Below are 25,448 nucleotides of genomic sequence, written 5' to 3'. Positions count from 1 at the left end.
TTCCCAAAATCGTCTCTTAGTTATGGGTGGAATTAAATCAGGCATACTTCCTGGCAGATGATAATCAATATCCCAAAGTATATCCATAAACCCACAGGGAGCTAATGCAAAGGTTTAAAAAAATAACTTCACAGGACCATGGCTGAATGCTCCAACCAGAAAACTTGGCAGTTTTGTTTTGATTAATCAGTTGTTATTCCTGCTAACGTGAACCTTTCAGCTATATGGTTCTATGATTTCCAGAGCTCCAAGCTAGCATCCTGTAATTCTTGAGAGTTGTGGTTGTGACACTTCTACAGACACTAGGTTGAGGCAAACTATCTAAGGTAGAGAAAATCATGAGTGAGGCTACATTCGAAATCTTACTGGCAAATTTATCAACACATAAATGAGAACTACTTCAAGGGAAAGGTCAGTTTTGAGCAAATGCATTAGCAATACTCTTTTCAATCTAGGTTAAATGGTGGATACATTATACCAATAATGATCTGTGTTCATTCTTTTCCCATCTTGACATTTCACCTCCCTTAGGTAATCACTTTTAATTATCACAGCATCATGGGCTCAGCACAAGCAATGCTTGAACTATAAATCAATCTCTTAGTTGCTCTTTATATCTAGCACAGCCAAAGTAATTAAGCTTCTATGGCAGCTCAGTTCTTCTTTTTTTTTCCTATGGAAGATTTTACTGGACAAATGGGGCCATAATTTCCAGTGTAGCTTCATATTATCTATGATTTAAAAGGTTACAATAAAAGAAAGGGGGCATATTATTTTTGAAAATGGCAGCTTCACTTTCAAGAAATGTTTGGGGCTACAGTTTGAGAACATTAGGAATGTTTCAGGATATATGGTTGGAATCTTCTTGATCTGATAATTTGAAGACCTTAGAGTTTAGTCTTCTTCCACTGCATCTGACATTATTTGGCTTGGAAACAGACTTTATTGTCAATGAAAAAAAATTGTAAAATGAAAAAGAAGGCATCATGGCTCTTGAGACTGAGATGATTGATCGAAGAGGTTTCTGATACATTTGAATATAGTTTTGTCAGGAAATTCAGTTTGCATGCAGAAATGTGGATACAATTGCGAAATAAACCGTGGTTAGATTTCTTCCTCTATACAGGTACTCATTTACATTACTTGACCATTTTGAAAGCATCCAATTCATTTTCTATGAATTTTTCTGTAACCAAAAAAAGCAACAGACCTGGATATATGCTGTAGCTTGCAGAATTTTAAATAAATTCTAAGAAAAGGGGAATCAAAAACAGTTCAGTGAGAATTGAACAAACGGAGAATGCTCAATAATTATTGGAGGGGGGGGAAAACAGAAAATTGGGGATGAGGATAGAATAGAGCAGGCTCAAAGAGGACTGCAACATTTTGTTGAAGAATCCACTTGTAATATTAAAAGGAGGGATTTAAATAGACATAATAGTCCTACATTTGGTTGCTACATTTGCAGTAGGTGTCACTGCAACAAACAAAATGCAATCAGAATGTGACCTTCATTCACCTCACATTTAGGATTTCAAATTATGTTCCTCTATTCATTGCCTGCCCCAGATTACTGATGGAAAGATATTTTTTTGAAAACTTTCCCAAACATTCCCTGTAGAATATCTGATTGCAAATTCACCCACAGCAAATCAATAGTTTAAACAGGGCTTGCCTTCTTTCAATTTATGTTATGCGCACAGACAAATATTTTACTAATTGCAAATTTTACTGTGTAAATATCCATGCCTACAAATGAAGAAAATTTATGCTTAGTCAGGATTCAATAGATGGTTTCATACTAAGATCACATCCTTTGCAATTTAGAGAAGCAATTCATTGCTTTAATTAAAAGTTCTTTATATATTCTATTGTGTGATTCTCTCTTAATGCTGACTGGAGTAGACTATTTGCAGAACAATGTCTCAGTAGCTTTGGAGCTAAGTATATGCTCCTCTTCTCTTCAATTTCTATTGATCTGTCAGACTGGATTAGAACCAAGGCTATTATTTTGAGAAACCTCTGGTGCTGTGGCTTTCACAATTGTCCTCAACTTTTTTTTAATGAATGGAATTTGACAACAAAATGACTAGGAATAGATTCACACATTCTTAAAAACAATTGGCATTAAAAAGGAGAAGAAGGGGAAGTTGCTCAAAGTAGCTTTGCTTCCAACCAACATCTAGTGAGATGCTGCAGTACATCTGATGATCTCAAATCACCAAGTAAAGTAATGAATTAGAAAGTGAGACTGTTGTATTTGTTTAAAAAAGTAGCCATTTGTGTTTAACGGAGACATTTAGTTGCTGGACTGGAGAACAAAGATAAATATCTAACATAAGGAAAGATAAAGAAAAAATGAAAGTAATGCACTGGAAATGAACATAAATTACTTAAATTTTAGACAAACAGGTCATGCTCAGACTATCTATCTTTCTCTTCTTTCTGCCCAACTGGTTTTGGCAGCTTTTTAAACTTCAGTGATTTTTGGAGAAGGAAGACAATTCTGACTTTAGACAGTGACTGGCCAAAAGTATCATTAACCTGCAGTTACATTATGCTTTGGTTTTTATTTGGTTACTATCGGTGAGTATTTAAAATAATATGGCAAGGAAGAGGCCTGGAGCAGCTTTTGGTAGAGAACATTGCCTGAAAGTAAATGGCACCTAGAAGATCCTGGGGAGCTCTGTGCTTGCAGGTGCAACCGTGCTGAGGCTCACACGCGTTGGAGAACAGCATGAGGTGGACTTTTAAAAAATTTATTTTATTTATTAATTTTTTATGATGTTCATCTCTTCTGTTAGGTGACCTTTTGAGTGGTAGCAGTGGCATTAGGACTGAAGTCAAGGCTTGGGCCTCTCTTTCAGGCCCTGCCTCAACTTTGTCACCAAGTGCTGCTGTTCAGGGTGGCCCAGAAACGGGGGTGGTGGTGGTGGGGACACGACAGAGAATTGTTTCTTTTCTTTCTCTTTTGTTTGGGATACGGATTGACATGCCAGCAGAAACAAGTTAGACATTTTCTGAATGTTTGACATGCGAAATCCAAAAACCCATCACTGGTTTAGACTGTACTTTCCTTGGCAGCCTGAAGAACATTTCAATACACATCCCCTCATCTCATAATCCTGACAGAAGGATGGTTCTAGGTCACCTTCAAAGTCTTAAGTATCCTAGCACCAGTGCTGGGATTCAGCCAGTTCATACCACTTTGGGAGAACCAGTTGTTAACTTTCTGAGCAGTTTGGTGAAAACTGGTTGTTGGAAGAAATCATTAGGGCAGAGAATCCCACCACTGCCTAGCACCTTCCTCTGCTGGACAGAGAAAAATGTTTGGTTCTCTTAGAAACAAAGCCTGTGGTGCAAAGTTAGGTGAGAGTGTTTATTATTCTCCTCAGCAGCCTTTGATTAAGGTAGAATATTACAGATTGGAGGAAGTCTAAATAAATGAACCCAAGGAACTTTTGTTTTGGGAAAACTGCTGTTTAATTAGGAATAAGCTCACAGTATAGTCACAAGTTTACTTTAGGTTTTTCCTTTTTTGTTTTTGACTTCAGGTACAAATTAAGTGAATAGTCTTTTACTTTCAAATAATAACAGTTTCAAGTGGGGCTATAAATCAGCTGGAGATCCGTGAAGAAGATAGATTCTTACATTCCTGCAGGGCAGTGGTGGGTTGCCCCCGGTTCACACCAGTTCTATAGAACTGGTAGTAAAACTGGCGGGAGGCTCCGCCCACTGACCCCAATGTCATCAAAATGCTTCTGCGCATGCGCAGAAGAGCGCACGCACGAGCGAAGCAAGCACACACGCGCGGCCCTGTTGCAAACCGGTAATAAAGGTAAGTAGAACCCATCCCTGCTGCAGGGCCATGAGGCAGGAACAAGAAGCCAACAGTGTGAAGATTTGTAAAAAGGAGACTTTTTCTAGCCAAAGAAGAGAAAGGCCATGAAAGCTGCTGTTATGTAGCTTCAATTGCTGGCACGGTTTAATTGGGAAATTTGCCACCTGTTCTCTCAAAGACATGAGCCCTTTCATAGCTGCAGGAATATTCTTAGGTTAGGCACCCTGCCATTTTAAAATTATTATTATGAGATGTTTATCACAGCTTTTGATCAACCCAGGATGGTGTACACACATATTCCTCATATTACCCATAGTAACAACTCTGTGAAGTAGACTTGGTTGACAGAGAGTGATGGCCCAAATTCACTCAGCTGGTTTTCATGCCTAAGGGAGGATTAGAACTCAGTCTCCTGATTTCTAGCCCAGCACTTCAGGAATTACAACAAACTAGCTCTCCAGTGTGGGAACAGCCCAGTACATTATCTGCCTCTGCCTCCACTTTATCAATTCATTGGCTCTGAAAGCTGCTTTTCATTGCCTGCTGTCTCCCCAGAATGACAATGAATCTCCTCAATCAGTCCCCAGAGAATTTGACCATCAATCTGCCCTGGCTGACAATCTAAAAAGAGATTGTAAGAAGAAGAAATCAAAGGACCATCTATCTTAGCCTCCTAAATAAGAAATCAAGATAGAAAAAAGATAGAAAATGGGTAAAGATTCAGATTTCTATGGACAACCCGGTGAATTCCAGTAAGTTTGTTTGGCATATGGAATTATTTTGCTACTGGAAAAATTCCTGAAATTTTGTTTTAAATTTCCCAATCTATTGTTCTAAGATTTCCTAATAATTTCCCATCAAGCCAGTTTAGTTTAGCTTCTAGTTCAGTCATGGTTGGCTAGATGCTGCCACCTGCTGTAACACATTAGGCTTTAATATATATATATATATATATATATATATATATATATATATATATATATATATATATATATATATATATATATATACACATACACATACACACACACACACACACACACACACACACACACACACACACACACACACACACACACACATATATATATATATATATATATATATATATATATATATATATATATATATATATATATATATATATATATATATATATATATATATATAATGTTTTAGGAACAATAACTACCACAGTCTAAATTAGAACAGAAAAAGTAAAAAAAAAGAATAGAAAAATCTAAAAGAGCAATATTAAAAGTTGCCCAGAGGTAAGATGGGTAGCCAATAAATTTATTAATAAAAAAGAAAATAGAAAAAAAGAAGATATAACAAAAGATATAAAAACATAAAGAAATGACTTTTGATATTACTCACAGCAATTATAAGTACAATTATATTTCAACCTCTCTCTCCTCTTTCCATGATCTATCCTATTCTATCCAATCATTAAAAGAAGGTTTGATTGTAATAACATCCATTGCTGCTCTCATTTTTATTAACCTGCACTATTTTACTTCTGACTATAGATCAGGATGTTAAATTTGTGGCCCGCAGGCTGGATGTGTCATGTACTGGCCACCCCCAACCCTGGTTTAGTGAAGGGGGAAAAAATTGCGATGTATCACGTGACAACAATGTGTTGTCGCAAGTTTGACACCCTTGATAAAGATATTCTATATAACTCTTATACCTATATTCCTGTGGGATCATATGGCACTCTCAAATAATTTAGAAGCACTTTCAATAGAAGAAAACATGAAGTCGAGCACAAACTTAACCAAAAAAAAAAAATAGTGAAGAAAGTCATGTAAATGAACATGTTTAAAGATGAGGGAAAATCTAGCCTGAATTTATAATTCTATATTAAGTTTGGGAAGATTTTAAAAAAATCTTTGCATTTGCAAATTGAGCTGTTTGATTGTAAATTATCCTGTGTCATTAAACTGCAACTGCCTGTGGTATTCTTGTCACAATATCACTATCCACACAGCAGGACTGCCTTTCATGAAATGTCCTTGTGGAAGAGTTATATAAGACATTGTCAATGTTTCAGGAGAGCTTGTACTTGAAGCACAAAGTGTATTGTCAATTTATCCTTATTTCTGTAATCTAATCTACATATCAAGGCTGCTCTTGGGAATTTTGATATCCAATAGAAATCTAGAAGGCCTCCCCTCAGCTCAGTTCCTATTTGAGCCAAATTGAAATCTTCAAAGCTCTATTGAGTATACTAAAAAAAAAAACCTTTTTGTGTGTATCTGCAGGGATTTTCAATGTACCATGGAAATTCCTATCACTGTATTATTTTTTTAAAAAAACTCTAGTACTATTTGAAATTTTCAAGGACTAATAAATAGTCCAATGGGGGCAGAAGGAGAAAATGGCTTTTGTGTTGACATGCAATAAGTGAAATGCTTACAGCAGAGCTACATGTTACTGAGAATTTTCCAAATGTCAAATTTTACTCTCTGAAGTTGAACCCTGCTTCTCACCAATCATGGAACTTCAAAAGAAATAGAGTAAAACCTATTTGATCAAAAGTAAATATATGTAATATGAAATTCGTGGGTGCTTGTGGGGAGAAGCAGTGGGGAGATGGCCACTAGTGAAGGCTTGAGAAAGATACACTCTTAAAATAGAGGCCCAAATGCTGTTCATCCCAACTGCAAAGTAAGGCTTGGTTCACAGAAACAAATTGAGGCAGCTAGGGAGGCACCCAAACACAGTTTTAGCATTGCCAAAACAAACCAAGCCAAAAGGGGTAGGATAGGTAGCAAAAATTGCTGCATCCACTAGTTCCCCTTACAGGGCAGACTTGAGGTTTTATTTTCCTTACCTGATGCTTGCATAATGTGAAATTTGGACAAGGGACAGAAAGAAGGAAAGAGTGAGACCAGGCAGGGTTACAGCCAGCAATACTGACTGACTAGAATCGTCAAGCTAGCTCTTACGAATCATTATATTAGAGCCAATGGAAGGGAACAGCTGGACATAGCACAGCACAGCACATTTGATCTTTACAAACAGACTTGGCCTGCAGTTGAAGCTGTATCTATTGTACAATCTTTATGAAATTGCCTTATACTAAATGTTATCATTAATTCAATTAGCACATATCATATCCTTGGATAAAAATAGTCATTTATGCCTCAACAAAAGGAGAAGAAAGGTATCATGAGAGAGAAATAAAAATAATGAAAGAAATTTGGAATAAAAGAGCAGTAAGCTAACTTAAAAAAAAAAAGCAAACTTTGAAGAGAAATACAAAATATTTCACCAGAGAAGATTGTGACTGGGCAATCAGTATTTGACCACTACTGAGCTGAAGTGCTATCCACACATCCTTGACTTTGCAGATCACAATGGCATTTGTTTATTTGTTTATTTATTTATTTATGTATGTATGTATGTATGTATGTATGTATGTATGTATGTATGTATTTATTTATTTATTTATTTATTTATTTATTTATTTATTTATTTATTGGTTCGATTTATATGCCGCCCTTCTCCGGAGACTCAGGGCGGCTTACAATGCGTTAAGCAATAACCTTCATACTTTTGTATATACCTGCTTAGTAGGGCTTTATATGAGAACCATGTTAGTACATGATAGCCAAAATCAGGAGTCTGGATAGCACCTTTTCTGACTAACAAATGTCCTAAAGAGCACATTTGATGTGCTGCAGCTCACTTCATCAGCGGCACAAACTAGCTTGACTGATGTAGGATTTAAATTGAGGGGGAGAGGGAAAGACAGAAGGGTAATACAGATGCAGGTTACACTGAAAGTGACTACAAATATCTTGTCTATTGCAATATGTTAAACTTAAAACCCATTGTGTTCCTTGAGACAGTTGTTTGATGTATGTGAGTTCAATTGGCAAGAATGATAGCTTTCTTTTTAAGTGGAGATACCACAAACTGAATTTGAGATCTTTTCTATAGAAAGCAATACACACTGCATTTAATTTTAAGTCTTCTACTAAGAAGAAAGGACACCAGCAAAAAATGTTCTGAACTGAAATTATCTACATTGCAAGCTCCTAAAGATTTCAGGACACCATATTCAGGGCAACATAATATCAACAGACGTTAGATACTCAGAATTTCCATCCATAGTTCAAAAACATCTGGAAAATACCAAGTTTTGAAAGTTTGCATCAGGAGCTGGAATGGAACCTCTTTCTATGACTCGTCTTTGCATGACAAGATTACTCCTTTTTTTAAAGAAGTCCTAAAAGTGGCACATCAAGAATTAGCCACATCAGCATATAATTCTGCTGATTTTGTTCTTTATTCTTTGAGTCTATCATTTTCAATTATATATTTTCAATGGACCAGGTATTGCCATATATCAGGGGTGTCAAACTCAATTTCATTGAGGGCCGCATCAGGATTGTGTTTGACCTCAGGGGGGCTGGGGAGGGTGTGGTCAGTTCGACATCACTCGTGTCAGGGGTGCCTGTGGTGGCCTGAGCGCTCTGCCAGCGAAAACAGGCTCCCGAGCTCCATTTTCGGCTGCAATGACCTTCTGCAACCCTATGCCAGTGAAAACGGAGTTTGAGAGGGCAGCACATGGCCCTCCCGACCTGTGTTCTCACTGGCAGAGGCACCACGGGCTGATTCTTCACTATTTCAGGGTGGCCCCATGGGCCAGATCTAAGCACCTCGCAGGCCGGATCCGGGCCCCGGGCCTTGAGTTTGCACCCCTGCCATATATCCATATCTATAATCATCTACTCAATAAGGCCCTCCATAACTGACCACTTACTGCGAATCTCAGCTGTAGCATACTTTGGAATCATGGAGTCTGTGGTGAGTTCTGGGTGAAGAATACATCCATGAGTGTAGGCATCCATGGGTAAGGAGTCTAGGATTTCTCTATACTGCATTACTCGTGAATGAAGGAGGCTTCCATTCTCAGGAACTAGCTGGATGACGTGCTCTGCAAAACAAGAAACGGTCAAGTGAAAGCAGACTTTAGTTGTATATATAATGGTTTTTTCTGATGTTTCTTTTTCTACAAAGCTAACTTATTGTAAATAACTTACTTATTGTAAATAAGTGCTACTACTAATAGTGTGCCTATTTAAAGACTCATTTAAAGGGTAATTTTGCATCTCGGATTTGAAATATCAAGGAAATGAGCATACAGGGTGAAGAAGAACTAACTAGTACAAGAAATTGGACAACCAATAAATAAATTTCCTGACAGTTAAAATAATATCAGTGGCATGGCTTATGTTCAAAAGTTGTGGATGCTCCATCCCCACAGGGAGGTTTTTAAGAAGAAATTGGATAGCTATTTGTCCAGAATGTTATAGGGTCTCCTGCTTGAGCAGGGAGCATTGGACTAAAATACTTCCAACTCTGTTATTCTGTTAACATCTTTGTATGGATGGGCAAGCATATAAAGTAGTCAGCATGCCTGAAATCTCCTTAGTCAGTTACAAGCTCTTGCAGTGCAGGTAGAGTATCTTAAGATGTATTTCTGGAGGTCTCAGCACTTCATGGGCTTCCCAGAATTTTACCAAAATTAGCACAAAATTGTTATTTAGTAGTAAATTATAATCCCAGCAACTAAAAATGTGCAGTTGAATGACAATTGGTAGCAAGGGTATTTCTCTTGCAGCACTAAAATAAAGTGATTTTTATCTTTAGTTAAGACCTTTGTTTTCTTTTCAAACTTCCTGCACCAGCTGCCTTTGACATGGCATTGAATGTTGGCAGTTCTGTCCTCTACTGCTGGGTCCTGTATTTGTAGGAAAGAATAAATAGGAAAGACTGAATTTAATTTGTAAAGTAATCCTAACTATAGGAATTTGTTGAGTGGATGGGTTCTATTAAACCAGCTTAGAAGACAGAAATACATTTCAGAATTAACTTGATAAGTTAGAGAAATGCATAGATAACAGTAGAATTCAATTTAATGAATGCATATTTCCAAGCATAAGATAGGATATATCTGACAGACTTTGCACCAATGTATCTGAAGAGAATCATTAGATTGTGCTGATATTAATTTGAATTAGGAGAAGTAATGTGTTTGAACCTGGCTCCTGGCTCATGCATGTGTTATTGAATCTGAATTAGCATTACATGAAGTCACATCCGTAATGCATTACCCGGACATATACCAGTAATTCATATTATTTCAGAATCTATACAGGTAGTCCTCAACTTACAGCAGTTCACTTAGTGACCTTTCAAAGTTACAGCGGCACTGGCTTATGACCGTTTTTCACACTTACAACCATTGCATCATCTCCATGGTCACATGATCAAAATTCAGACTAGGGAACTGACTCACATTTATGACTGTTGCAGTGTCCCAGGCTCGTGTGATCCCCTCTTGTGACCTTCTGACAAGCAAAGTCAATGGGAAAACCAGATTTACTTAACAACTGTGCTACTAATTTGACAACTGGAGTGATTTACTTAACAACTGTGGCAAAAAAAGGTCGTAAAATGGAGCAAAATTCACTTAACAAATGTTTCACTTAGCAATAAAAATTTTGGGCTCAATTGTCGTAAGTCAAGGACTACCTGTACTATTTATGTGAGGCACAGTTTCTGACTTATCTTTTACAGATTTGATTCTATATTTCAGTCCTCATGTTCCCTTTTCCAAATGTAAGAACCTATTCCCTGGCTGTCATCCCAGATCTCCCAAATGCCATTCCTGAATCAATTCATTGTAAGAAATGTCTCTCGTCTCATTAAAGCTATCCTTTTAAAATAATTCACCTAAATTGCCCCATTATGGTGACAGATGCATATATCTTTTGATTAAAGTTAGTTCTGGAAACTGGAGAAGATAATGTGGAAGAATGAAAATCATTCTTCTGAATATCTAGTTCTTATTTTAAAGAGGTTTTGGCTTTTATTTACTAATCTCAGTTAATAGACAGGAAATAAATATGCAGCACGGTTTAGAAGCTTTGTTTTATTTTATTTATTATTATTATTATTTTTGCTGCCAAAGTGCCCTGTGTGGTTTAAATTGTTCAGCTAGAGTCTGACTTTTCATCTAAAATAAATATGAAACAAAATGAAATTCTTTATTACAGGTCAGCCACCCAGATTGAATAAAACTGATTAAATAAATTCTACAAATTAGAGCTACAAGATAGAGAAGAATAAAGGGTACAAAATAAAAAGATCTACCATCATGCTTGCACCGTTTTCCTGTCAGCAATATATAATGGTAGGGGTTACCTTGGGGTCCTTATCTGCATAAAAAATTCCTCAGTCCATTCCAGAAATGGAATTGGAAGGCATGAAGAGTACCTTGTGTACGTCCCAAAAGAAAGTACAGCATAATAGAATATGACAGTCTGTGTTTCAATATTACCATCATTACAAGGGCAAAGCCTTTCTGCTTAGGGAATTTTACAAAAATTTTCTTCCATTTCTGCTGATGGCATAATATTGAACCATGGTAATGTAAATGCTTATTGAAATTTATTCTTTGAGTTCATCAATGTATATTACTGCTTTAACATGTACATTAATGTGTTCCAATTGTACCCTAGAGGAGAGTTTACTATATTCTGATTGTAATTCTATATCAGAACAGAACAGAATAACAGAGTTGGAAGGGACCTTGGAGGTCTTCTAGTCCAACCCCCTGCGCAGGGATCAAGGATCCTTTGCTTAAGCACCACCATTGCCCGGTCCCAAGAGGCAACATGCTATGGGAGACAAGCAGTTCCTTAAGTAACCAGACTCATGCCTGTTTTGTTTTGTTTTGTTTTGTTTTGTTTTGTTTTGTTTTGTTTTGTTTTGTTTTGTTTTGTTTTGTTTTGTTTTGTTTTGTTTTGTTTTGTTGTTTTGTTATTTTATTTATTTATATTGCCACCTATTTGCACATGGCGACTCAAGGGGGTTTACAGAATATAAAACCCCATATAAAAACAATAAAACTAATAAAAAAAGAGTCATATAATAAATTAATATACTAAAATCACCCCCCGCGCCCGCCCTGGCAACAGCACCTCACGCGATCCTTTTAATGGGCTCCATCCTGCTCTGGGTTCCCCAGGCCCGCTGGCAGAACCAGGTCTTCAGGGCCTTCTGGAAGAGTGCTAGAATGGGGGCAATTCTAATTTCTGTGGGGCTGATGTTCCAGAGAGAGGGGACCACCATGGAGAAGGCCCTTTTTCTGGGTCCCACCAGGTGTATCTCCCTAGGGGATGGGACCCACAACATTTCCTGCCTCCCCACTCTGATGGGTCAGATAGATGTGACCGGCAAGAGATGGTCCCTCGGCAGCCTGATCCCAAGCCATGAAGGGCTTTAAAGGTGACAACTAGCACCTTGAATTGCACCCGGAAGCAAATCGGCAGCCAATAAAGCTCCTGCAGGAGAGATGATACATGTAGACACCGGGGTCTGCACAAAACCATGTGGGCTGCTGCATTTTGCACCAACTGGAGCTTCCGGATGCTCTTCAAGGGCAGCCCCATGTAGAGCGCATTGCAATAGTCAAGACAGGAAGTGACTAGGGCATGAGTGACTGTGAGTAGGTATTGTTGGTCTAGGAAAGGGCGCAACTGGTGCACAACCTGCAGTTGTGCAAAGTCGCTCCTGGCCATATAAGGCTTTATAGGTGACCACCACTTTGAATTGCATTCAGAAGCAAACTGGCAACCAATGCAACTTGCAACCAATGCAACTTGCAAAGCAGAGGTGTTACATAAGCATACGAAGATATACCCATCACTGCCTGCACCACTGCACTGTGGACCAGTTGAAGCTTCTGGGTCATATTCAAGGGCAGCCCATGTAGAATGAGTTGCAGTAATCAAACCATAATGACCAGAGATTTGGGAAAGAGTGCAACTTGTGCACCAGATGAAGTTTGGCAAAAACTTTCCTGGTCACAACTGCCACTTGCAGGTACTGTGCAGGCACTGTGAGTCCAGAGGATTTCAAATTGCACAGCACCCTTGAATCATGACGTATTACCCAGGAAAAAGTTGGAATACCCCCAAATCTGGGTGGTCCAAATATCCTGAACCACTCAGTCTTTGTAGGATTGAGTTTGGGAGGGTTTCTTCCCTGCAAAACCTGCACAGTCTCTACATTCTGAATGAGAACCACGACAGTCTCACTTGGGCAGCCCAAGTTGAAAGATATAATTTGTCATCATAAGCATACTGATGACAGCGAACCCAAAACCAGTGAATTACTTCACCCAGCAGTTTCATGTAGATTTTGAAAAGGAGAGGAGAAAGAATAGAATCCTGTGTGACACCTGACAAATAAGGGACCTAGAGAACACTCTCTCCCCATCAATGCTGATTGGAACTGGCTCTAGAGAAAGAAAAAGAAACACCATAAAATGGTGCCCTCAATCCCCAACCCACAGAGCTGGCTCAGAAGGATAGTATAATGGTACTGAAAATGATTCAGAGATCAAGGAGTACAAGGATGGAATTACCATCACTTTGCCACAGGTTATAAACAAGTGTAATTCAAGTGGTCTTGGTATCAAATCCCAGTTTGGAAACTGATTTAAATGGATCTAGATAATTCACTTCCTCCAGGATTCCTATCAGTTGCAGAGAAATCACCTGGTCAACAACCTTCTTCAAAAGTGGAGATACTTAAAAGCAGGGGATACGTAAAGCAAATGTTTGAACATTGAAAAAGAATTTATCCAGACCACTGAGCAATGATTACCAAATCAATGGAGATTCATTACCAGGAAAAAAAAATATTTAGGGATGCCAAATTTGAAGAGATGCAGAAAAATTGTGAAAATGGAATACCCCAAAACAATAATAGAACAACTCAAATAACAATTGCAAACATTAAAGAAATAGCTGATATGAACTACAAAAAATGATAATTTAAAAGAAGTAAAACCACAGAACCACTGCAGGCCATCACTGAACAACCTGTGAATTGGCCTCCCCCTCCAACCTCCTGACAAGAAGGGGAAAAAAAGAAAGAAAATTATAGCAAATACAGAATTTCCAATAGAAAGACAAAGAGTGCCAGCATTGAAAGTGCCCAAGAAAGGCCTGGCACATACTGTATAAGGAAGGATGTAAATAAGCTGGTTGCAAGTATTAAAATAACATCTTTCAAACAGACCAATCAGCTTACCTACAGTACACTAATGGTGGTTACAGAAGAACTAGCTATCAAAATTTGAAAAAGCAAAATCATATTCAGTCCCAAAGTGGAAGATCAGACTGGATGCCAAAATAAAGAAATTAAGATCAGATGCAAGTAATTTAAAAAACATGAAAAAGCAAAAATTGAATAATGTAAGGATCAAGACAACTCTAATTAATAAATGTTGGGTTGGCACCAGAAAAATTGGAAATCATAAAGAAACAAATAACAGCAACAGCAGGGAAAATTGAATGCTATGAGACACAAACCATCCAATTTAAGCAAAATAAGCTATTTCAATCAGACCAGAGGCAATTCTAGATAAATGCCAATAGAAATTGTGAAAATAGAAAACAAAACAAAAAAAAGAAACAATCCAGTTTTGGAAACACAACAACAATACAGATGTAAGAAGATTTAAGAGCTATAAGGACGTTAAATTTCTGGAACAATTTTCCATATCTAGTATCCTAGCTATCATATGCCAACAATGGTTGGCTAATTCAAGGTGATGGAAGTTGCATCCATCACCTTGAGGGTTGAGGAAAGTATCTAAAAGTTTACCTCCTGTGAAGTTTTTCTCCATGTAGTCAATTATTTGATTGTAGTCACTGATTATATTATCTGCATGGATGATGACAGGTACTTCTTCCCCAAGATTGAGGCGCATAAACCAAGGTTCTTTGTGCTCAGTCAAGGGCATGCTCACATCTCGTTCTTCACAAGGTATCCCTTTTTCTGCAATGACCAGTCGGACCTGGGAAAAAAAACAGATGAAAAAGATATGCAATTAGTGCAAACTGATGCTACTAGTATTCATAAATAAATTGTAAGAAGCAATTGCAAGTGGTGTGCAATCTACACACACACACACAAGCACACACACACACACACACACACACACATACTATCATACCAACCTTTGCATCCCTGCTCGGAGTGGTTTTCCACTTCATATGGTCTTTATGTTACAATTATATCTGGACATAGCATTTGGCATTCATGAAATGCTTTGCTCATATGAATTTATTCTAGCAGTAATTAACTTCTTTAAAATGTTTATAATTAATAAGGGGATAGCAGATTTTTGGCTTGTGGGATCTATTTTGATTTTGTGAACAAAATGAATAAACATAGTGTGCACCATGATAAAAGATTCCAATGGGAAAGAAATTGAATTAAAACAAAAGTATTCTGAGTCCAAAAATTCATTTTCGGTTCAAGAATTGCAATGACTTCACAGCCTTTAGAATAAACTAGACTAGACTAGACTAGACTAGACTAGACTAGACTAGACTAGACTAGACTAGACTAGACTAGACTAGACTAGACTAGACTAGAATAGACTAGACTAGAATAGACTAGAATAGACTAGAATAGACTAGAATAGAATTTTTTATTGGCCAAGTGTGATTGGACACACAAGGAATTTGTCTTGGTGCATATGTCTCAGTGTACATAAAAGAAAAGATAGGTTCATCAAGAATCATAAGGTACAACACTTAATGATAGTCATAGGGTACAAATAAGCAATCAGGAAACAATATTAATATAAATCGTAAGGATACAAGCAACAAAGTTACAATCATACACTCATAAGTGGAAGGAGATGGGTGGTGGGAACGATGAGAAGATTAATAGTAGTGCAGATTTAGTAAATAGTTGACAGTGTTGAAGGAATTATTTGTCTAGCAGAGTGATGGTGTTTGGGAAAAAACTGTTCTTGTGTCTAGTTGTTTAACTTTAACATAAAACCTGTTCCTGGTTACCCCCATGTTTTTATCTCAACAGGGGAGAGAAGAGAAATATCCTCAGGGAGATCACTACTGTTAAAATTATAGGTACGATAGTGTCATCAAAGCCTCAGCCTTTTACATGACTAGGATGCATGCAGCACATGATAAAAGGGACAGTGTGATGCTGTTGACCTCATTCAGAAGATGTCCCTGGAGAGAAAAATAATTTTGTTGCCGCTGTTGTTAGATGATGGGAACTCAGTAGATTTCTTAAGAGTCTTGGATCACTGGGATTCTCACCAAATTAGGTGATCTTAGATATCCTCTAACAAAGTATTAAAATACTAATAAGAATTGGAATCTTGGAACCTGATTGTGAATGTTTATATAGGCAAAACAGTATCATAGCATAATTTGTTACGTTGTAATTTATACTTCAATCTCTCTTTTCCATTTTAGGAATCTAAAATACATTATTAGACCAAAAGGTTTTTTAATAGCATCTACTTAAGAGGAGAAATTGTAGAAATGGACACCAGATAATACACAATTTATTTCATTTGTGCAGTAATATTTTAGCCACAAATCCAATTATATATTGAGCTAAATTTCCACAAAAGGAACAATTATAGTAGTTGGATTAATAGATGCACAAATAGAAAACAGATGTAGAGTAAGAAGTGGGTGGATATAAAATCTGGACTATAATGTATTTTAAAAGTTCTTAATTACGCAAAGATTTAGCTCTCTTGAGAAGTTATAATGCTGAAAAGATGAAGTGGGGGGGAGAGAAAAAGAGGATGACCAACAGCAAGATGCACAGTCATGATTACAACAGTGATGGATGCATTATTGGAAGACAGAAGAGCTAGTTTGGAAACTGACCATCATGGAGAAGGTTTAATCTGTGTGATTGTTAAGAGTTGACAATGACTTGATGGCACATAAGAAATCAGTTATAATATTTCCTATAATTGTATGTATGTCTGTGTGTGTAGTTTATTTGTACTGAATATTAATACATGCGTACTTTATAATTTAATTTTTCATGTGATGTGATTGATACCTAGAGTTGAAAGATACTTTTTGATTTGTATTCCAGCAATGCTAGGTCCCACTTGAAGTCCCCTTTGCTTTCACACTATTCCATTTATATAATGAAATATATAATTGAATATTCCATTTATATAATAGAATATGTATAATAATGGATTATACAGCACAACAGATGACTAGAATAGAATAGAATAACAGAGATGGAAGGGACCTTGGAGGTCTTCTAGCCCAACCCCCTGCTTAGGCAGGAAACCCTATAGCATTTCAAACAAATGATTATCGAATCTCTTCTTAAAAACTTCCAGCGTTGGAGCATTCACAACTTCTGGAGGCAAGTTGTTCCATTGATTAATTGTTCTAACTGTCAGGAAATTTCTCTTTAGTTCTAAGTTGCTTCTCTCCTTGATTAGTTTCCACCCATTGCTTCTTGTCCTGCCCTCAGGTGCTTTGGAGAACAGCTTGACTCCCTCTTCTTTGTGGCAACCCCTGAGATATTGGAACATTGCTATCATGTCACTCCTAGTTCTGCTTTTCATCAAACTAGATATACCCAATTCCAGCAACCGTTCTTTATATGTTTTAGTCTCCAGTCCCCCTCCAGTCTAAAATAAAGAAATAGCTTCTCATTGCCTATTCTCCACCAGGGATTTAAGAGCTGAATGATAGTTGCTATCAATTCATAATAAGCAAGTGTATGTTAGGCATGAAGCATTTTCCTATATTTAGGTTAGCTACCTGAATGCTAATATCAAGAGAATTCTAGTACCTTGGCAACCATATATTTTAAAACTTCCTCCATTCTCTCATCCAACATTCTCCTTGCTCATTACTTAACATGTTATTTCCGGCCAACTGAGGTTAACTATATTTGCTCTTCCTCTGCCATCTATCAACCTTGGTGTTTTATTAATCAGCAGCATTCTCTGCTCTACCTATTAATGAAGATAGCTGAATGAAAGTAGGAAAAATGTTTTTCTTATGCCCAATGTTATTCCAGCATTACAGAAATGTTGCATATATATTTAATACTGTTATTCAAAAAGGAACTAATGTTGAGGGTAAAACTGCCCTCTGCAAAGTGGTGCAACGGACCAGACAGCGAATAGATACGTTGCTTATCAAAACACACAGATACTCACAGACTCTGAACGTTTAAAGAAAAATAAACAGTCTTTACTTGTAGTTAAAAAAAAGCAAACTTGGCTTCTCAAAACAAAGATAACACTTCTTCAAATAATCACGGTTCAACACAAAAACATAGTTTGCTTACAATTCCAGTTCTCTTCAGTAACACAGACACAGTTCCTTTCACCAGTTCAACCTTCTAATAGCAGGAGCAGAAGTGAATGAACTTCCTGCCTTCTTTTATGTCTGCTTAGCACAGCCAATTAGTCATCTTGTAGCAGTTAAAGTTACAGATCATAGTTTTCTATATATTACCTACCCAACCGTAGGATAAGCATCCAACATTTTTCCCTTTGGGTAGACTAATATATTTACAATCTTAAACCATACTGTTCACATGTATCTATATGTTTCCTACTTTCTTGTGCTTTTGTGAAATGATCAGCCACATTGTTTTCTGATGCACAATATACAAGTTCTATCATCTTGTTCATTATACATTCTCTTACATTGAGATACCGAAGATCTGTATGTTTTGTTCTAGTCTTTACAGCTATATTTGTCGCCATTTTTATCGCTACCTGATTATCTTCGTATACTATTATAGGATCTTGTATATCTATTCCTAAATCTAGCATCAGCTGCTTAATACTGATCAAATCCGTACATAACAAAGATAAACAAGAAAACTCTGCTTCCATTGTAGACATACTTAAAAGCTTCTGTCTTATAGAACGCTACCATATCAAAGATTTTCCCAGAAATACAGTGATCCCTGAGGTTGATTTTCTTGTATTCACATCTGTTGCGAAACTAGTATCCGCATAAGTGGTTACGTGCAATTCTTCTGATGGTTGTAGATATAATGCATGATGCATGGTATATTTCAGATATCTAAGAATACGTTTTGCTCCTTGCCAGTGTCTTTCTGTAGGTTCTGTGTTGAATCTAGCTAATTGGTTGACGCTATAAGAAATATCGGGTCTAGACCAATTGCTAATGTATGATAAACTGCCAATCAACGATTGGTATATCCCTTTATCAAACAACGGATTTTTCACATCAGTGTTGCAATAATCTTGAACCATAGGTGTCTTTGATGGTTTACACAATTCCATTCTGAACTATTTTAATAGATTATTAATTTTATCAGTTTGGGATAATTTAAATCCTCCCCTAGTTTTTTCGATCCTTACACCTAGGTGTTGTATCCCCCCTAGATCCTGACATGAGCTTTTAATTCATCAACAATCCTGTTGGCCTCTTGCTCATTCTTTGTAATCAGAGCTATATCGTCCGTAAAAAGAAGTAATAATGATACTATACCATCCCTTTCCATTTTAAATAAACATGGATCTGCTAATCCTGCTTTAAATCTGATATTCTTCAATGTTTTTACAATGCACTGGTTCCATTCATAACCTGACTGTTTTAACCCATACAGACTTTTCTTTAATAACCAACAGTTAGCCTTCCCATTTTCCTCAAATCCTGAGGGTTTCTTTAAATAAATTTCATGCTGTAATGGTGCATGCAGATATGCGGTCTCTACATCTAAATGGTTAACTATATATTTATTTCTAGCTGCCCATACCAACGCTGCTCTTAATGTAATGGCTTTTAAGCTTGGAGCAAATACCTCATCATAATCATTAGGAGACTGATTAAATCCTTGAGCTACAGCCTAGCTTTATATATTGGTATCCCATCTATCCCAGTCTTTAATTTATATATCCACTTACTACCGAGTATAGTTTTTCTTTCGGAATTGTTACAGACTCATACACTTTCAAATTCTGCAAAGATTGTATTTCTTTAGTCATTGCACCTCTCCACACTTTCTGGTCTTCAGGTGGAAATGTGGTCAACTCATTAAATGTAGTAGGGACTTTATTTACTTGATAGACTGTAGTTGCCTGATACCTATCAGGTGGTCTTGTTACTCTACTCGACCTTCTTGGGAGTTCAGGACTTACAGATTGTCTCTCCACCTTTACCTCTTCCTGTACTATGTCTTTCTCTACCTCTTCGCTCTGGATCTCTGGCATTTCATTGGTAGCTTCAGTCTGAGTTTCAATGATAACCTCATTTTCAGTACCTAATTTATTCCACCCTACATGCTCCATAAACCTGGCATTTGTACTGTTGACTACTGTTGCTGTTCCTTTTACCCAAAATCTGTAGGACCTGTGGTTTGAATTATAACCAACAAATATTAATTGTTGTGCCCTTCAATTGTTTTGAACTTCAAATGATGTTACTACGTCGTCGTAGCTCTCATCTAGCGATGATAACAGTATATAAACCTGTTGCTGCTTGGAAAAAACCACCTCCTTCTGATGTAGCTCTCAAAAAATGCTTTTTATGCAATTCAGGTGTGTTAACATGTCACCACCCTTAAGGAGTCACGTGCGAAACAACTTTCGTGTAATGTTAATTTGCGCCTCCACAGTGTCACGAACATAAAGATGTTTCAAATTGCCCCAGCATCTTGCAGGAGACTGTTCACCCTTGATGTGAACAAGCTGGGTATCGTCTAGAGACAAACCAATAATACACAATGCACTCTCATTCTTCCTCTGGAACTCGGCTATCTTCCTGGCATCCTCGCATCGTCAGCATTCCAGGAGGTCACATCTGGTGGATTCTGCACTACATCCCATAGCCCTTCTTTGCACAACAGGAGACTGTACTTGGTGGACCAGGATTTGTAGTTGGTGCCATCCAGCCGGGTAACCAGCGATAAGTTAGGAGCTTGATCTTGTGCCATCCTCACCAGGATATTACATACGTATCAGAACGTCTGGCGCAATAATGTGTGTCGCAACTCTCTTATTGTTGTAACTGGTACACACACTCTGGTACTGGGCCCATAACCAGTGTTGAAGGTAAAACTGCCCTCTGCAAAGTGGTGCAACAGACCAGACAGCGAATAGATACGTTGCTTAGCAAAACACACAGATACTCACAGACTCTGAACATTTAAAGAAAAATAAACAGTCTTTACTTGTAGTAAAAAAACCAAACTTGGCTTCTCAAAACAAAGATAACACTTCTTCAAATAATCACAGTTCAACACAAAAACATAGTTTGCTTACAATTCCAGTTCTCTTCAGTAACACAAACACAGTTCCTTTCAGCAGTTCAACCTTCTAATAGCAGGAGCAGAAGTGAATGAACTTCCTGCCTTCTTTTATGTCTGCTTAGCACAGCCAATTAGTCATCTTGTAGCAGTTGAAGTTACAGAACGTAGTTTTCTATATATTACCTACCCAACCATAGGATAAGCATCTAATAACTAAAGCGATTCTGCATTTCATTCAGTGAAAAACCTGATCATCTTCATCATGTAGTGGATGACACCCTGTATTTAAACATCTATTCTTATTTGCAGTACTTACTTATTTGATTTATAGTCCAGCTTTCTACATTAGTGAAAATTTAACTGGTCTCAAATTATTGCACTTTAAAACGCAGGGGAAAAGAAATCTAAATCTGAGTATTCTTCAATTTCCAAAAAATTCCTTGATCAAAATCAATATATCAAGGAAAATGTTAAACTAGAATCTTCATTTCTTAATATGATAGTCTTTCCAGGCAAGATCCTTTCTAGCCAGTCAGAGAAGATGTTGATGTTATTTTTGGCTAAGCCCCCAGCATTTAGACATAAGATTACTACTTCATGCATGAGAGTAGATAAAAGAAAAAAAAATAATAAGATGCACTACTGAAATAAGAACAATACCCTTGACTCACTCTTTGGCAGTGTTTGAATTAGTCTCTTTTGACAGATGGATATGGAAAGGGACAAATTTCTTCGAATTCTCCTATTTCTTCGAATTCTGTAATCTAAGTATCCAAGCTTGCTTGCTTTCCTTGCTTTCATTTTTAATATAATATATAATATTAAATATATAAATGTATTTAATGTATATAATACTAAATATAAATAATGTTTCTTTGCTTTAACAAGCAGAAAATTTATAAAACTTAATGTAGCTAAAGAGGAGAAAGGCAGTTCCAGCTACAGTTGTAATTTACTAACTGCGTCAATGAGCATGTACCCTGAATCCTGAACTGGCACTGTACCCAAAAAAAGATGTCATATTTTTAAATGTGTGTGTTGCGTGGTCTGTGTTTTTGCAGATGGAGATGTGCATGGTATACAAAACTGCTGAGAGATTTAGACCAATTTCGTTTAAACACTTCCATCATCATGAGAGATGGGCTGCCAATTCCCTGAACTGTGCATTTTCTTTTTTTTAAGAATCGAGTCATCTGGCTTGTTAGATTTAACTGGCAGAAGCAATGGATATGGACAAAGTCCTTAAATTGACTTATTGTTAGATTGATGTTTTAGTGCTAGATTATCTAGATTTGGGTGCATTTGATTTGGTTTTGCCAGAGCACAGCTCCTTCATCCCTTCTCACTAGGGCTCGGATCTGCAGAGGCGAAAAAGATATAGTGCACATTCTTTCACCGCCCACGCTGCTTGAGAGGATTTTGGGGTGGGGGTGGGGAGTACCGTTCAGCTCTTTTAACAAGAGCCTCTTCCTATAGTCTCTAAAATGAGGGCTCATCATCGTGCTCTTAACTGCTGCACGAAGATGCCCCTTCAACTAGTTTCATTAAGGATGTGTCCTCTTGATTCTCCTTTTTCTCCTGATTCCGTTTTGGCCAGAAATACGATGTAGAAGGCTGTTTGATGACTTTTGGCTGCTGCTTCTAGACTCTTTTGCCTTGGAATGTAAGGATGAGAGGCTATGTTGCCACAGAATCACCTGCCAGCAATAATGCCTGACTTGCACTTTCCAAAATATTTGTTGGGAGTTATTGGTGCTCCTTTTAACAGGATTTTTCTGTTGTTGTTTTTTTTTTGAAAGAGAAGTAGACCTGTGTTTTTTTAAAAAAGTCTCATACTAGTCTTTGCTGGAGTATTACTCCTTGAATGTGTAACTCATGTATGTGTCTCTTGCTCAGTTTCTGCAGATATGAGGGTGTTCTCAGTAACTTCTATTAGTCGACATACAACCTTCTTCTTAAATTGCCTCCATTTCCCTCCTCATTTCTTATTCAATGTTTTTTTTATTTCTCTCTTCTTTTTATCTACATCCTCCCTCTGTCCTCTTCCTGCTCTGTGTGTCAGCGTTCCAGAACAACCCAACTCCAATTGTAAACTCTGAGACAATCATCATCTCAAAATCTTCATTTATGGAATAGGTATACTGGCACATCTGGGAAAACCCGAATCTGAGAGTTCTGGGTTTTCCCTCAATAAATCAAAACCCCATATCCAGCCTCTGCACCAGGGGTGAAATCCAGGAGGTTCTGACAGGTTCTGGAGAACCGGTAGTAAGAATTTTGAGCAGTTCGGAGAACTGGTAGCAGAACTTTTGAGTAGTTCGGAGAATTGACAAATACCATCTCTGGCTGGGCCCAGAGTGGGGTGGGAATGGAGATTTTTCAGTATTCCTCTCCTACCACGCCCACCAAGCCACACCACACCCATCAAGCCACGCCCACAGAACCGGTAGTAAAAAAAATTGAATTTCACCTGCACCCATCACATGGCCCAATCACCACCTGTCCCAACTTGAGCTACCACTGCAACCACTCCTTCTTCAGATGCAAGAGTACCATGACCTTGACTGAAAAGAAGAATGCTATTATGTCTAACTAAAATCGCTCTACCAAATCCCCCCTCCTACTTTCCCAAGCACAAGAAGGTGGCAGCGTGGAAGCTTTTGAGGTTAATATGGCTTCCAAAGCTGACACTGTGGATGTGCACACATACTTCTCTCCTTCTGGGTGTTTGTCTTACTTGTGCCTTGGAGAGCAGAGGATACTGTCGGGAACTTTACTCCCTTTGATAATTTTTTTCAAGAGACTTATTATGGTGGTCTCCAGTAAAGGAGGAGGAATAAGGAAGCGAGAAGGAGCTCTCCCACTTTTAAATATGGAAATAGCAACTATCAGGTTATTTTTCTGGGCACAGGTTTACTCTTCTTTCAAAAGAGCACAAGATCCATGGCCAAAAACAGCCTGTGTAACAACTCACAGGTGAAGACCTCTGGCTTCGCATTCAGGCAATATAAAAGTGTGCTAAACTTTGTATCTCTGGTGCATAGTTGTACTCGCTCAAGCCTGTCCTACCTCATGTTAAGGAGAACAAGCAGTCATTTTTCCTCCTAGCAGAGAACAGAAGTAGTCCTCGATTTACGACCACAATTGAGCCCAAAATTTCTATTGCTGAGCAAGATAGTTAAGCGAATTTTGCTCCATTTTACAACCGTTCTTGCCACAGTTGCAGGGGTGAAATGTAAAATTTGTTACTACTGGTTCTGTGGGCTTGGAGGGGGTTAATGTGACTGGGTGGGCGTGGCCAACTTTTTCTTTTTCTTTTAACTTTTTAAAGCATTTTTTCTAATGCTTTGAAAAGCCTCTGCTGATCAGGCAACTCAGCTGGGATCGTCAGAGACTTTTCAAAGCATTTTTTTACCACCTCTTCAGCCAAGAGGTTGCAGAAGAAAATGCTTTGAAAAGCTTCTGATGATTCCAGCTGAGCTGCGTGATCATCAGAGGCTTTTAAAAAAACTTTTAAAAGCATTTTTTCATCGGAAGAGGTTGTAGAAAAAATGCTTTTAAAAGTTAAAAAAAAGCCTCTGATGAACGTGCGGCTCAGCTGGGCATGTGGGGGGGGGTGCCCAGGGATTTTTGCTACCAGTTCTCCGAACCACCCACTGCCATCGCTACCAGATCGGGCGATCCGGTCCAAACCGGGAGCATTTCACCCCTGCACAGTTGTTAAGTGAATCACTGCAATTGTTAAGTTAGTAACATGATACGTGAATCTGGGTTTCCCCCATTGACTTTGCTTGTCAGAAGGTCATAAAAGGCGGGGGGGTCACATGACCCTGGACACTACAGTTATCATACATATGAATCCAAGAGTCCAAATTCTGATCATGTGATCACAGGAATGCTGCAATGGTCATAAATTTGCAACATGGTCATAGGTCACTTGTTTCAGTGCAATTGTAACTTTGAAAGTCACTAAATAAACTGTTGTAAATTAAGGACTGCCGGTACTCATTGAGAGGAAAATGAAGCTGGGGGGGGCGGGGGGGAATCCAGCAATCCTGTCAATAAATTGTTCCGCATTAAATCTGTAAAGGCAGCATTACTTGCCAGCTTCTTTTATGAGGTAGGATAGAGCTTGTCCTATAGATAGGCAGCACAATTTATATTGACATACTTTTCCGCTGACTCAAGGATTGGTGGAATAGAGTCCTGAAGATCTCTGCACAGAGTCATCTCAAGAATCTAGCAAGATTCTGGTCAGGGAAAAAAGCTGAAAAACTCGAAACTTTATATGGATGGAAAGAAATTACATGAAGATTTATGTGTCTGAAAATTAAGAAAGATGCAGATTAAATGAGAGGCTGAAAGGTTTTGTATAATATGTAAGAGGAAGAAGAGACCATAACATTGTAATTATCTGTTGAAAAGAAGGTGGGACGTTATTATCAGGGGTGAAATCCAGCAGGTTCTGACA

General features: G+C 37.8%; 1 protein-coding gene across 1 annotated transcript in view; it reads right to left on the bottom strand.

Annotated features, from left to right (window-relative positions):
• The window catches only part of GDAP1L1 (ganglioside induced differentiation associated protein 1 like 1), a 56,814-nt gene that overhangs the window by 11,600 nt on the left and 19,766 nt on the right, over positions 1-25,448 (bottom strand). Inside the window, exons 2-3 of the mRNA XM_034413862.3 lie at positions 14,540-14,732; positions 8,619-8,792 (exon numbers count right to left, since the gene is read on the bottom strand). Coding sequence (XP_034269753.2) covers positions 8,619-8,792; positions 14,540-14,732 — 367 coding nt within the window. The remainder of the gene's footprint in view (positions 1-8,618; positions 8,793-14,539; positions 14,733-25,448) is intronic.

Source organism: Pantherophis guttatus, chromosome 3 (assembly GCF_059756535.1).
Source record: "Pantherophis guttatus breed Tessera chromosome 3, ASM5975653v1, whole genome shotgun sequence".
NCBI classification, from domain to species: Eukaryota; Metazoa; Chordata; class Lepidosauria; order Squamata; family Colubridae; genus Pantherophis; species Pantherophis guttatus.
The sequence above is the reverse complement of the archived record's forward strand: the minus strand, read 5'-3'. Positions and strand labels throughout refer to the sequence as shown.